Source organism: Moschus berezovskii, chromosome 24 (genome assembly GCF_049115385.1).
Source record: "Moschus berezovskii isolate FMDL1 chromosome 24, NW_MosBer_1.0, whole genome shotgun sequence".
Taxonomy (NCBI): domain Eukaryota; kingdom Metazoa; phylum Chordata; class Mammalia; order Artiodactyla; family Moschidae; genus Moschus; species Moschus berezovskii.
The window spans coordinates 43658240-43670487 of NC_142483.1; the positions used below are offsets into that span (position 1 = coordinate 43658240).

Consider the following 12248-nt stretch of genomic DNA (forward strand, 5'->3'; position numbering starts at 1 on the left):
AACTTTCAAAGAGGCATGCCAGCCCCTGTATTCAGGTGTACTTTTCAAGGGATTCGAAGACTGAAAATGTTTTACTTTCTGCATTTGTTTTATGTATGTATAATGTATGTGTGAGAAGTATTATAAACCTATTACGGTACAGTACTATATAGCTGACTGTGTTATTTGGGTACCCAGTCTAACTTTGTTGGACTTACTAACAGACTGACAAACGTGCTCTCAGAACAGAACTCATACTTACGTAGGGGACTTACTGTTAAAGGAAGGCAGCAGTGGGGTCAGGGCAGGAGAAGTACCCGTGGGAGCCCGCGAAGGATCTGGGGCTTGGCTTGATGATTGAGTCACCCTACCATCTTTCCCCGTGGGGGTTGCTTCCCCACCCAACTCCAGCTGCCTAAGGTGCAGAGGGGTGCAAACTGAAAGGTACCCTATACACACATGTACACAGCCACCAAGAACCAGACTGTCGCTGTCGCACAATCAAAGTCAAGGAGGGCGGTCCTGGCCCTATCAGTCACACCGTGGATGGCTGCGAGCAGCTTCTCTGGCTGGAGCTGTACTGGCTCAGGACAAAGGTGGACGAGTTGCTCTTTTTGCTGACGCTCGTCTCCCCAGGCCGGCTGCCTTTCAGGCAGCGGAATGAGCAGCAGAGGAAGCGCTGCACAAGTTCCTGGAAGAGGTGGCCTGTGAAGAGCATGTAGATCCAGGGGTTGCAGCAGCTGTTGAGGCTGGCCAGGAGCATGGCGATGATGAAAGCCGAGGCTGGAGGTGGAGGAGGGAAGAAAGGAGAAGAAGGCATCACCTTCTGAGAACCAGGGACCAGGGGCTGTGTCACAAGACGGAGGACCAGAAACCAGGCCTGCCCGCCTTCCACACCTGTGCTCTGAGCACACGCTCAGCCTGGCCCCAACACCCGCCCCTGCTCAGCCCAGCCCTGGAGCGCCCCTTGTCCTTTCTCCCATCCAAAGCTTACCTACCACACGCTTCCATCCGCATGGCAACCTGTTCATTCCTTACTGACCTCGCAAGTATCAACTGCCTCCCACTCAAGAGTATCCAAGCACACAGAGGTAGAAGCTGCAGACCTGGCTTGTAGCCCTGCCAGCCACAAATACTTTAACTGCCCAAGAAACTGCTGTTTTCTCGTCTCTGAATGACGATAACGAGAGTCCACAAATCTCACAGGAACACAGCTAGGGTGGAAGAGCTCCTGATACCACAAGCGGCCAGTGCACGGCAGCTGTGATCGTGACCACGTGCCCGGGGGCTACCCGGGCTCGTCTAGGTCCATGCTGTTCTGAATAAGTGACCCAGCAGCGGGGGAGAAGGCTCCAGACTTATTCCAGCTGACTTACGAAGATGCTCTTGTCCCAGGAATATCTGATCTTGCATGCAGATCTCAGAGGTAAGGTTTTCTGCTTTGCTCACACACAGCCAGGACACTCCAGCTGGAAAGAGTGCTGTAAAATCACCCTCCCTGCTTTCTGCTCGCCTGCATTCTAGCTCCAACTCCCAGGGCCATACCACTCTCCTGGCGGTGGTCTTCTACCTGAAATCCTCACTGTGTCGACTGTCTCCCTTCAAAACATAGCCACCCAGTGGGTTGCTGCAATTGGGGACTGACTGAAAAGGTGATCGAGAGAGGAGCTGCCCCAGTGGAGTCCAGCAGGCTGGCAGCGGCTGCCGCAGTGGCCACTCAGGTCCCGTGTTAGGACCCAGACACTCAGCCCAGAGCTGCTAGAGAATAGCAAGCAAGCACACAGCGGAGTTTCTCTGGGGGCACTGCCTTCAGCCAGAGGGTAACACCCTGTCCCAGGCAGCCCAGATCCAGTGCCTGCTTCATGCCAGGGCCTCCAGGCTGGCTCCCGTGTCTGCATCCCAGCTGCTCTGAAGGGTCAGCCCAGCTCCCAAGTTCCTGTGACTCTGGCCCCAGCTATGCTAGAGCAGAGTGATGGGGAAGTCAGTGTGGACAAAAGCAGGGTGTGAAGATTGGAATCTACAGACTCATCCAAGAGAAGTGTGGTCAGCAACCAGCACCTCCTGGGGGGTCAGGCCCATGGGGAGCCCCTTGTAGAGCCCCAGATGCAAACCCATGCGGTGTGAACCCCCTTCCTACCTATTCATTCTCTGAGCCGCACCTACTGTCCGAACCTTAACAGCTTTATCTTGAAATGGAGGTGACACCCACTAGGACTCTGAGAAAACTGGGGGAAAAATTGCGTGAAAGGGCATTGTGAATGGCAAAGTGTTTATTCAAATTATTATATCATTATTTACAGATATGAAATGTGATCGACTGCAGAATTTTTTATCACTCCTGAGTTCAAGAAACTGTTCTTTGCCCTTTTTTCCATGACTTAAAAAAAAAAAACACCTCAAAACCCAGAGCCCTGAGATTGGATTACATGACCCCAAAGGAACTCCAGATGGTCTGCTGTGGAAAACTTTACTCCACCATAAGAAACCCAACAGGGAAGGGGGCTGCAGCCATGGGGGAGAAAGGGGTTTCAGGGTCTCTACAAGGCGAGCTGGCTCTCATCCATGTCTTCTACCCCCTCAGCAAAAGGAACAACTGTCCCTCAAGGTCCAAGCCCTGAGGGCTTGCAAACCACTCTCTTTGGTCCTGGAGAGAAGAGGGGCTGAGTGGGACGCATGAACCAGGGATTGGGCTTCACACCTGCCTGGCCTGAGCTCAGGGCATTTCTCAGGAAAGTGAGGGAGGGGCGGAGGATGAGGTCAGATGTCCGTGCATCCTCCCCTGCTGTGTCTACTCAGTGCCGGCCACCCAATCAACCCTGGGGACCTGCCCTCAAGGGATTTACAAATCCAGGTGAGAAGGAGAGAAGCAAGACAGGCCTTCTAGTCAGTGGGGAGGCAGCACTGGCGGACGGGGGATGAGCGCAAGTCAGGGCACTAGGGGTAATCTTCAAGTGGGGGCTCCTACATGCCAAGCAGGGAACTGAGCAGAAAGGGCCATGCGCCAACTGCAAACATCCCCTGCTGGGCATTTACCACCCCCAGAAGACCAAGACCACGCTGAACTTCCACCCAGAACCATGACTCATGGAGGAGGTGGGTGGCCGAGGGCCGCGCGAGGACAGGGTGTCCCAGTGGTCCACCCACCCACCAGCCTGGCTTTACTTAAGCCTCATGAAGTCCCCTATGCGGATTTCCCGGTACTGCCCCCGCCTGTCACCATCACTGTCACTCTGGGCCCAAATTAGCCCGGAACAGCTGACGGGCAGCTGGCCACGGCCTCTCCTCTCTGGCTGCGCAGTCCCTGAGGCAATGAACACATGTCACTTACAATTCAAAGACCTATAGCTCAGTTGAATCTGATCAAGCTCATCAACCTTCCTAAGAGGCTCTCACTCCAGAAACCACTCATTCAGTTCAAGGTCTCCCCTCCCAACCCCTACCCCAACCCATGGCTCCCAAATCAGGCATCTCTCATAAGGACTAAATCCCTTATCCCTACAGGAGCTATAGGAGAATTTGGGAGTAATGGTGTACAGAGGCTTTTTTAAAAAATGATTTCTGGATGTACATGTACAGAAAGATTGAATACTAATATGTATTCCAGGGCTCTGTCTTTGAAAAGACCACCATTTTACAACATTGGAATTGTAAAAGTCACAGGTGTGTGATCTCACCATGATAAGGTCAGGAAAAAGAGCTAAACTTGTGGGCTACAGAGCTTTAAATAGTCTTCCTTGATGCCACTGTTCAAATCTGGGGACATGTGGGGCCTACCAGGAAGGACTTGAGAAATAACCATGTTCTAGAAGCAGAAAAGGTGAGATTTCCTGCAAACAGAGAGCGCTTCCTTACCCTTTGGAGAATGACAGGACCCTGCCACCAGCTTGGGCCATGCATGCAAAGGCAAGTCACACATTTTGGGAACAGAGATAATACATTAAAGCCTCATTACTCAATGTGCAGTCAAGGGCCCTGCACGGGCATCACCTAGGAGCTTGTTAAAAATGCCGTCTCATGGGCCCCAGCCAGATGTGCTGAATCAAAATCTGCATTTTAACAAGTTCTCCCACATGATTCTGTGTACAAAATGAAGTCTGAGAAGTATTCCAATGATTTCATCAGGCAATGTGCATATGTTTCTTTGCATAACCAGCTCCTACTCATCCTTCAAAACCCTTTTCAAATGTTGATTCCTCTCTGATGCTGATTTTTTTCCAGGGAGCTAGAATCAATGAATCCTGGGGGCACTCACAGTACTTCTAACAAATGAATACAACTCTCACAGCATCATCCCTTAATACTGTAATTATTTCTGCTTATAATCTGTGGTTGAGGACTGTGTGACATCTGTGGCTCTGTCCTTGGCCACTAGCAGACGCTGGAAAATGGGAAATGTCCGATAAGGGACTAAGTTGAAGTGAAGCATGAAATTAGCAGACAGGAAGTCCTGATAAACAAGTCACCACCACCAGTATGTTGGAAAAGCAAAAAGACAATTTCTCAGCTTGATGATGGGAGATGGGCCCCTAACAAGATGACTAAACGCAAATGCAATTCCCTCTGGGAAAAGTGAGTTCACACTCAAATATTAAGGTCAGGTGGGGATAAAGAGAAAGAAATAGAACGAGTAAGTGTGACCATTACAGTGTGAGGCCTAGACCATGGAGGGCAGAGGCCCGTGGTACTGAACCATATGGAAAGGGTGGGAGGTACCAGCGTCCCGGCAGAGCATGGAGGGAGGTGCTGGCAGAGGCTGACCCTCAGTGGCCTGGAATCAGAATCACAGGAAGACCCCCTGGTTACACCACTCTGCCACCCGCTCATACGAAATGGCCCCCTTGGGCTTCCAAAACTCAGAGCTAGAATCTCCCCACCTTGCGTCATACTGCTTCCTCTGGGGAAAACCTTAATTTCCCTTGACCTCTTAACACTCTTGTTCCCAGCATTACTGGACCTGCCACCACTCAATGAAAATTGTAGCCCCTCTGTGAAAATGCACTCCTGAGCTCAACAGTCCACACTCCCTCGGCTGTATGGACGGATTCCATGACCTGACACGTCTTGAAATTTTCCTCTTTGTAAAGCACTGACAGCACACTTACTGCATGCCAGGCTCTATGCCACCAGCACCTTCTACCCTCCCCACACCTAAAGCCTAATCTTAACCCCAGCAAACAGCACCAGGCAGGTTTAGTCAACCATCCAGGGTGACTGCTGCTCATTTTACAGATGGGGAAACACTTACAACCAGGCCTCCTGTGCATTTCAACCTTCCCCCTGGCAAAAACCCTGGCAGATATTTGATTACCCCGAGTGGTGGGGGGCTCACTTCCTCACTGAGTAGCCAATTCTATGGCCAGAGGTCTGCATAGAGTCTTTAGTTCAACTCTACACACCCATCCCTGCCCCATCTTATGCACCTTCCTCCTCCCATAACCCACATATTTGTTCAACTAGTATTGGTTGCACTCCAGTGGGTGGCCAGCCTTGTGCTAGGCACTGGGCACACACCAGAGAACAGGACAGGTGGCATCCCCCCGTGACAAGGCTCACAGTCCACCTCTCTGGCTTTTAACAAACTTCTCCACATACCAACCCTCCTGGACACACTACCTACCGTCCAGCAGACTCTGCCAACACCCCACCCCTTCCACCCAGGCTCTTGAGAGAGAAATGTCTATTTCCTCCGACTGCCGAGATTCTCAAAGCCAATCCTGAGAATGGAAACAAAACTTTTAACAACCAGAACAGGGGGCAGGCAGAATGACATTGATCATGTGGTCCCCAGGTGCCATGGGTCACACCATGTCACCCTCACAACAACCCCATGAGTAGACCTGCTATCCTCATTATAACAGAGGAGGAAGCTGAGGCTCAGAAAGGGGAAATCATCAGCTCAAGGACACACAAGAGAAAGTAGAAGGGTGGGCTCCAAACAGGCCAACATCTGCTGTTACCCTGCACCGAGACCTGGGGACCTACAGTGCCTGCCTGCTGTCTTGACCAACTGGATACATCCATCTGTCTTCATCTCCCCCCAGAGAAGCAGATCGGGGTCAGAGTCCTTGTTACCAGCAGCAAAGCAAGTTCCATGGAGTTCAAGGGGAAAGGTTGGTGCCAAATCTTTTTGGCTGTGCAATTTGATCCTGAAGGTTCCATCCGGGGCTTGTCCAAACCTGCCAGGGCTGTCTGGTCCCAGCCCTCCTTATGCAGAGTTACCAGACTCACCAAAGCAGGGTCCCAGTAGCATGTGGCTACTGGGTGGGGACAGGGGGACGCTCATTAAATTATCACAACCCTCCTCTTGCTTTTTTCTCCTCTATTTTCTCCTCTGAACAATGAAAATACTGAAATTGAGAGTTTTCCTCTTTGCTTTGGCTCTTATGAAAAGGAAGCCTCTTGTGCAGCCCCACCCCCCACACACAGAGTCTTTATTATTGCTATTATTATACTTCTATCATTTTCCCCCCTTTCTTCCCATTTTCCGGTATCTATTTTATCATGCCTGGGACCTGAATCTTTGAGCCCCCTCCCCAAGTTATTTTTGGAACAAGGTGAGCTCTACACCAATAAAGGCAGAGCTTGGTGTGAGTGAAGGTGTAGGCGGGGAGAGATGGAAAAGGAGCAGCTGGGTTTCCAGGGACCCGCAGGGGGAGCGAGACCTAAGGTCAGCTGACAAGCCACATGTGCTTTCTCCAGCTGTTCAGTTAGTCCCTGACCTGTGAGCAAAGCAAAGTTAGCGAGCTGAATGATGATTTCAGCTTCCAAGGCTTGGCTGCCGTGTTGGAGACTGCTGGAAGCAGTAGTGATTCTATCCAGAAATGGTATGAGGTTGCTTTCTCAGGGACAGAACAGCTGAAAGAAAGCCCCTCAGTCTTTCCTTAAAAGCAATTGAGCCGCCAGCATTCCAGTGCATTGAGGTTACCTTCCTTCCAACCAAAAGGTGTAAGTCATTCACCACCACAGATCACCCCTCCTACAGTTTGCAAATGAGTTACCGGAACTGTCTGTGATGAAGGCTGAAGGCGCAAAGCATCGGCCACAAGCCAGCGCCCCAGGTGTTCCGCTCCCTCGGATCCCTCCTCACAGCATCCCACCCTACCTTCTCCTTCCGGTTTCCCCGGCCACCCTCAGTTCTGACCCTCCTGTCTGTCCTCCAGTCTGGAGAGCGCGCGTGCCCCGCCTGCCAAAATCACCCCGGCTCCCAAGACAAATGGGAAAGTTTGCGTCCGGTTCGCTCCCTTCCCTGCTTGCCCCCACCCCTCAGCAGAAGCACTGTCTGGGCTCCTGGCACTGACAGCGCCGCAGCCGTAGTACTAACCTCTCCACCTCGCGGCTGGGGAGAGGGCGAGGGGCGCAGCTTGCCTCCTCCACTCCGCAAGGGATTCCCAGACTAGTCTCCGCCCACTGACGGCGCCCCGCCCCACACCTTCTCAGGCTCGGTTGGAAGAATCCAAACACCCATCTCCCGCTGCTCTGATCCCAAACCACGTCTCCCGGGTTGACGCTGACTTGAACTTAAAGTGGAAGTTCAAGGTAACGTGAACTTAACGTGGCAGGAGCTTGGGCCTGGGTCGGAAAGTCACCTCCCCGCATCGCTCACCAGGTGGAAAAGGCAAGTCATTGGAAGCTCAATTTTCTGGTCCATAACAGTGAATCAAATACCCGATATGTGGCCTAAAGAATGTGGTAGGGATTTTACGTGCATTTTCTCATTTAATTCCCCTACTGTTGAAGAGGGGGCTTCCCTGGTGTCTCAGTGATAAAGAATCCACCTGCTACAGCCGAAGACTCCGGTTGGATCCCTGAGTTGGGACGATACCCTAGAAAAGGAATGGCAACCCACTCCAGTATTCTTACCTGGGAAATCCCTTGGGCAGAGGAGCCCGGCGGGCTACAATCCATGGGGTCGCAAAACAGTCGGACACTGGTTAGCAACTAAAGAACAACTGCAGGGGGAAACTGGCTTATCATCTTTGCTATTTTACAGAAAGGGAAGTCAAGACTCAGGGAAGTTATGCCCCAGATCACTTGGCCAGCAGATGATGGGGCCAAGGCTCAGAACAATCCACGAAGCCCGCCAAACCCTGGACAGGGACAGCAGGACCAGGGCCCCGCCCGCCGCGCTCCCTCCTCCGGGTGTTTCCGCCCGCGCTACCTTCCTTGGGTGCATCGGCATCCCAGACACTCCACATCTGCACGAAAAAGAATGGCGTCCAGCACACGATGAAGGCCAGCACGATGATGAAGGTCATCTTGACCGTGCGGATCTTGGCCTTAGAGATGAGCTTGACGCTGCTGACGCGGGCCAGAGCCGCGCGCCCCGCGCAGTCTGCCGCGGCGCCCTCAGCCCCCGCGGCCGCCTCGGCCGCCGCCGCCGCCGTCTTGAGCCGTAAGTTCTGCCAGATCTTGAAGCTGATGAGGCCGTAGCAGGCGGCAAGCACGATGACCGGCACAATGTAGACGGCGAGCGTGATCCACGTGATGTAGGCCTTGGGCCCCCAGGGCTGGATAAAAACGGCCCAGCAGTCGAAGACGCCGTCGGCCACCTCGCGCAGCGAGAAGATGTGCACCTGCGGCGCGCTGGCCACCAGGCAGCCGAGCCATGTGGCGAGCACCGCCAGGCGGTCGGTGCGGCGGCGCAGCGAGCGCAGCGGCTGGCAGATGGCCAGGCAGCGATCGAGCGACATGAGCAGCAGCAGGTAGGTGGACGCGAACATGCCCACCACCTGCAGGTACTTGACGAGGCGGCACAGCAGGTCGGGCCCGTAGAAGCGGAACGTGATGTCCCACAGCAGCTGCGGCAGCACCTGGAACACCGCCACCACCAGGTCGGCTATGCTCAGGTGCTTCATGAAGAAGAAGAGGCGCGAGTGCTTGTGGCGCGTGGTGCGCAGCGCCAGCAGCACGCACGCGTTGCCGCTCAGCGCCAGGAACAGGATGAGGCACAGCACGGCCACCTCCACCCGCGCCAGGGCCTCGTTGCGCTGCGGCGGCCCGGCGGTGCCATTGCCCTCGGTTCCCGGCGGCGCCGCGCTCCCGTTGACCGCCTCGGCGCTCCAGTCGGCCGCAAACGCACCCTCCATGACCGTGGCCGCCGCGGCGCGCCCCGGCCTTCGAGCCCTTTAAGGCTCGGCGCGCGGGGCGGGGCCCGACGCGCGGTCCCGGCGTGCCTGGGGCGGGGTGGGGGCTCCTGGGTTCCTCTCCCTGAGACTCCGCGGACCGATCTCCTGGGTCAGACTCTGAAACAAACCCCGAGGGCCGTGAGAAGACCGAGCATTTCTCTCCCGACGCATGTATGCCTCAGGTATCCCCTTCCCAGGAACCCCAAATCATCTAGGACTAGGGCCACCACCGCCGGCCCTGGGGTTGCTGAGCGGCCGCCCTGGAAATTCCCGTTTGAGATACTTCTTCTGAGACACTGGAAATGAGCGGGAATCTACCGGACGCGCAGTTCCTTGAGATAGTCGCTTCCACTGAAGGAGAGGGAGGAACAGAACCAGTTTCCTCCCGGACTGGGACTTTTAAGCCAGCCACCTCCCCTAGGGATCCCCCAACTAGTTACTCCCCAGAACCCACAGGACAGCCCCTCTCCTAGTAAACCCCACTCCGGATGCTCCCTTTTAAGACCCCCACCCCCACCCCCAAACAGCCACGTGCCTGGGAAACCCTGCTCAAGACCATGCCCCTCCAACCCCGTTTCTAAAATGCTTAGCCATCCACCCCTGAAATTCCACAACAACCGCTTCTTTGCCTCCATCGTGGAGGCACTGCTGACTCAGTATATCCAGGACGCCTAACCTCTGTTCTCAGGACCCTTGACACCTCTCGGGGGAGATCCTACCCAGCCCAGCATCCTCGAAGGTTCGGGAACTCAACAGCCGTCTTGGCCCCCTACAGCCAAGGGATCTCCGTCGAGATCCTGAGCAGACACTTTACAATCTCTCAGAGTACCGGCGGCGCCTCCAGAAACTAGGATCTCAAAGCACTCCAACACCTTCTCTCGGCTCCCAGTGGCTCCACCAGCGTCAAACATCCTGTCAACTGATGCACTGGATCCAGCTACCTGAACCGAGTCATAGGGCGAAACTAAAGTTGGTTCTCTGGGTTGCACCGCCACGGATGGTTCCAAAGACGCGTGCGCTCCCGGCGCAGGCTGAAGTGGCTGCTGCCGGTACCCAGTCAGATAAGATGCTGAGGGCTCGGACGCTGTAACCTGGGGTGGAATCGCATCGCCTGCAGCCCTGACTGGTCGCTGGGTAGGGACTAGAGGCGATCAAGGAGTCCTGTCGAGGATATGCGCGCGGACGGCGTTAGGATGCGGCGCTGCCTGCCGGTGGCCAGCTTTTCTGCAGCGTGTAGCGCGAGCTGTACCACCACATAGATCCGCTAGGAGGCGCGGAAGGCAGGTCTTGCCGGTTCCCGCAAAGCGGTGTAATCTTGCCCAGCGTTGCCCCAGCGCGGTAACGAGCAAGCTTATTTCACACTGACTTAAAGCAGCAAGAGGGAAGAAGCTCGTAAATAATATGCTTGGTTTCTTCCTTTCTTGGTTTAGAAGCTCCTGACTCTCAGCAAATGGGAGGCCGTGTTTCCCTGTTGAATTGACAGTGATGAAGTTACAAAAGCATTTAACCGATATTTTCCAATCATCAGGTCAATTTCAGGGCTTCTTCCCCTCCTACTGTTCCAGGGAGCTTGATGTAGTGGGTTTAGCAGTGGATTTATGCTTTGGAATACTTTTGCTCCTATTTCCATTCATGAGGACTGAGATACTTTATGTTCCAACCAGCATTGGGACAGGTCTTTCTTAGTTTTAGGGGAAGATCTCAAGGCCAAAAAAGAAAAAAAAAATCTATCTTCATTTTAAAATAACTCTGCTTGTCTACGGCCCAAAGCCAGTACTGCCTCTTTGCTATGCTTCAATGTTAAAATCCTAAAAAATGTCAAAGTAATATGAAATTTTAAGATGGTTTTTCTGACTCCTAGCTTTTTTTCTATTCTAAAATCATTTTTTAAAATAATTTAAATTGAGTGAGAAAAAAATGGCAGAAAGAAAAGAGGGTTCAAAAGTGGACATGGCTCTTTAAGTATCGTTAAATGCATCTCTTCCTGACATTTCACTTACCCCTTTTGAAATTATGTGGCTAGAATAGTGTTAGTCAAGGATGGGGCTAACAGTTATAGCCCTGTGCCAAGACATACTAGGGATGGACCATTGCTGCTGCTAGATTCTGGGCTTCACCACCTACGACCTGTGTGGCCAAGTCACGGAGCGCCTGAGACTCAGTTTCTCTGGGGGCTGACCTCGTGGGGCTGTGAGGAAGTAAGACTTCACTCACGTGAGGAGTGCTCTGCAAACAGTTAAGTACATCTGAAGCTGTTTTCTCACACTGACTATCCTCACCCCAGGACCATCCTATGAAAACATGTTCTCATCCAATCAACCTCCATCTTACTTAGCTTCCTGGATTGAACTCATTTATCTTTTCAATCAAGACCAACAGAGTGTGTGTGTGCATGTGTGTGTGTGTGTGTGTGTGTGAGACAGAGAGAGACTGTACCAGGCAAGGACCTCTGAGTTAGGCCCTCTGAACCCGAACTGGTGTGAGGAGAATCTGAGATCTTTACCTCTTCAGGGAATCCCTCCCTGACCACCTCAACCCACTGAGAATTCCCCATTTTCTGAAACTCTGATGCTTGACTGCAGATGTCACCTATAATATGCGTGTTTCGAGTCTCCCCAGTGCAGTGTAAGTGCCTAGAATACATCTTGCAGATCATGGTCCTTTATATAATTACCATTATGTTTCCTGTCATGCATACCTATCAATAACAATGTGTTGAGAGAATGCCACTGGATTACCCAAAAACACCCCTCTGCAAATTAACCACTAGGTTCAGTCTTTTGCTTCCCGGAATAATCTTTCTGAGGAAATCTGGCTAAAAGAAGACTCTTTGTGAGAAAGCATGCTATTCTGATATGTTCGCTGTTTTTCCTGAGAGGGAGCGATGGCAGAGATAAAGCATGATGCTTCCAATTCCACAAACATGTCCACTGACCGCGGCTGTGACAACACGACCTCCTATTAAGGAACTACTACCAACACACACATTCTCCACTTGCAGATACCACTGGCCTATGTTAAGACATGACCAGAGAGAAAAGGCCTTCTAAGGGGGGAACAGAGCTTGGAATAAAAGCAGGTTGTTCTCCTCTTCTCTTTTTTTATAGCAAGCTATTCTTAGGCAGAAGAAAAGGTTTATTGAGA

At 52.7% G+C, this 12248-nt stretch overlaps 1 protein-coding gene across 1 annotated transcript; it reads right to left on the reverse strand.

Moving 5' to 3' along the window:
• Positions 1–514: 514 nt before the first annotated feature.
• Positions 515–9065, reverse strand: OXTR (oxytocin receptor). Its single transcript, XM_055414374.2, has 2 exons — positions 8138–9065; positions 515–762 (listed from the first exon to the last, which is right to left on the reverse strand). Exons 1-2 carry the CDS (start codon positions 9063–9065, stop codon positions 515–517), a joined length of 1176 nt encoding a protein of 391 aa, XP_055270349.2.
• Positions 9066–12248: the final 3183 nt, after the last annotated feature.

Excerpts from the sequence above, each read along its gene's own strand:
- OXTR (XM_055414374.2), bottom strand. The coding sequence starts at position 9,065 with ATGGAGGGTGCGTTTGCGGCCGACTGGAGCGCCGAGGCGGTCAACGGG. Across the intron at positions 763-8,137 it reads TGCCGATGCACCCAAGGAAG|CCTCGGCTTTCATCATCGCC; the intron begins GTAGCGCGGGCG and ends CTCCACCTCCAG.